Source organism: Pteropus vampyrus, unplaced genomic scaffold (genome assembly GCF_000151845.1).
Source record: "Pteropus vampyrus isolate Shadow unplaced genomic scaffold, Pvam_2.0 Scaffold248, whole genome shotgun sequence".
NCBI lineage: Eukaryota > Metazoa > Chordata > Mammalia > Chiroptera > Pteropodidae > Pteropus > Pteropus vampyrus.
The window spans coordinates 1,141,742-1,144,219 of NW_011889029.1; the positions used below are offsets into that span (position 1 = coordinate 1,141,742).

The 2,478-nt window shown below is 37.5% G+C and overlaps 1 protein-coding gene across 1 annotated transcript in view; it reads right to left on the bottom strand.

Annotated features, from left to right (window-relative positions):
• The window catches only part of LOC105301694 (potassium channel subfamily T member 2), a 211,494-nt gene that overhangs the window by 38,683 nt on the left and 170,333 nt on the right, over positions 1–2,478 (bottom strand). The window contains exon 20 of the mRNA XM_023520107.1: positions 50–184. Coding sequence (XP_023375875.1) covers positions 50–184 — 135 coding nt within the window. The remainder of the gene's footprint in view (positions 1–49; positions 185–2,478) is intronic.

Below are 2,478 nucleotides of genomic sequence, written 5' to 3' on the forward strand. Positions count from 1 at the left end.
GGGTGTTCAGCCGGAAGTCGGTGACAGGGCTGGGCTACCAGACTCTTACCTGAACAGGGTCTGCACGTTCACGATCGTCTTGGCGTCGGCCATGTAGTCTTCCTCGGCGCTCATGGTGCTCTCCTTGTCCACCACCACCATGTTGGCAGCAAAAGTCACCCCACACCTGAGCAAGTCATCTAGGCTTTGATAGAAATTGACAGAGAAAAAGGGACCTTCAGTAAATCGCAGTGCTAGGGCTGGTGCTAAAGCTTGCTTACTCGCGATCTTTTATGATCCTGTACTTTTTATGCTCCCCCACCCCCCATGCTTGTAAAGGCTGCCCTTCCAGGTGGCTTTGATGAAGTGCACTAGTAGGCGTGAATGGAGACGATCACATAATCTCTACTGATACAAAATAATTTGTATTTTTGGACTCTTTGTGTTTCATTATCCTGCAGCTGTTTTCGAAGCATATGCGTTAAGAATCTTAAATAATATTAATTATATAAATAAAACACCCATTTTGCCATCAAATAGAAATAGAATGTGTTAGAACCTTGTTTTTAACAGCACAGTATTTCAAAGACATGCTTACGATTTTTTTTTTTTTAATCTCTAAGGTGCTTTTGGTAAGAATAGATATAAATACTTATACTAATTTAGGTGGTCACGCCTAATAGAAACATAAAACTGCAAAATGTTTATTTTTACATTTGTATTATTTGTGTAAAGCTACATGTTACAGATTGGTTCTACACAGCCAAGAGCATGTAAAATATATAAATATCGGTGGTATTCCAGCCTACTGTTTCTCCAGCCTACAGTTTTTGAGCAAGTGATTGAGTAACCTGATTTCTTTGGTTGTATGAAATAATTGAGCTGAACTAGGATGCACATTCCCCTGTCACCGATAAACACATTACCTAGCATTGAATTAAAAGAAAATGTTACCGTTGAAGCTGAAATAAGGAAGCCATTATCTCACTGCCTCTGCTTCATATGAACTAGAAAAATGGGACTGAATTGCATGAGACTAAATTCGAATGAGTGCGAGAATGTTTTAGAGTTGACTGATGACAGATAAGAAGAATCAGCCTAATTGAATTCCACGTCTGATTTAAAATAGGAACGTAAAGAATAGTAGTTCCTTTTGGATTCTTAAACTGGAGAGTCAGCTCCCTGAGATCTTCCCCTGGTGTATGATGACGGTAGGATCAGCCAATGTCACATGGAAAGGCAGGAGGCGGGAGTTCTTTAAGAGGCGAGAGAGTATTGCCAAAGCTTGGAGTCCGAGATCCCCAGGAATAGTCCAGAAAAACTATTTCACATGAATCAGGATCAATGATCTGTGATAGAGTTTAGGGCTAGAACTGTGAAAACAGAATGTTATCCCAAATAAATTTCCTATGGTGAGAGGAGTCAGGACCGTGGCATCCAATCAACCTGCTGACTAAGTTTGAATCCCTGGGAATACTTTACTTGAATGTTCCTTTTACCTAGGAAATTCATCATAATTGTTCTCAAACTATTAAAATACATTTTAAAGAAGGAAAGAACTAGGTGGAAAGTGAAAGTGATATGGGCCCTAATAGACCATAGAATTGATGCCTAAGTCATATGCTTTCAACCCACCGTATTATAATTTTAATTAACTTTCTCATATTACAGTTCTTACAATCTTTTTTCCCCCATGAAAAATGATATCTCTATTGTAAATATCTAGATAGGAGGAGGGAAAGATAAGGTGGTAGAAGGTAAGCCTGATTGGAAGAAAGATAAAGAGATAGAAATTACGATGGGAAAGATGAATATTTCATCCGCAACAAATCAATGAAGTTGAAACTTGACAAAAATTCCACTGTGAGAGCACTCGTGCTAAATTGCTAATCCCTAGACCTAAATGTATCAGTTAATTCCATACTCAAAATGCTGGCTGTTGTAGTTTACACATAATCATGGCAGTTGATTTTAGTAATTATTATTAAATGAGTTAAAATCAATAGAAAATAAAAAAAATTTGGAAGGGCATTTACGAACCATCTAAAAACATTTCTGTTCTTTGTGTTTTAACTTTAAATTATTTTATATTCATTTAATATCGCATTGCATTCTTTTTTCCTTTTTTTTTTCCATTAGGCTGCTACTTTATTCTTATAACTCCTGTCTATCACACTTTCTCCCCGCTCACTCTTCTGCCTACAAGGCGTCTTCAGCCTGGTTGCTTTACACAGTTTGGCCACTAGAGGGCCGCCTAAGAAAACAGTAAATGAAAAAAAAAAGTTACAGATAATCTAATTGGCAGTGCCTCCCTTTCTACCCTTTTCAAGAACTAGAATGTGAATGTATGAGAATAAGGAAGTGTTTGTGTGCTCTAATTCATCTGAAGAGTTTTTCGTTTGTTTGTTTTTAGGGAGAATTTCGAGCAGAAACAAAAAAGGACAGTAGTATCATGAACCTCCATGACCCAAATCTGTTTCATCTCTAATCCTAGGAATT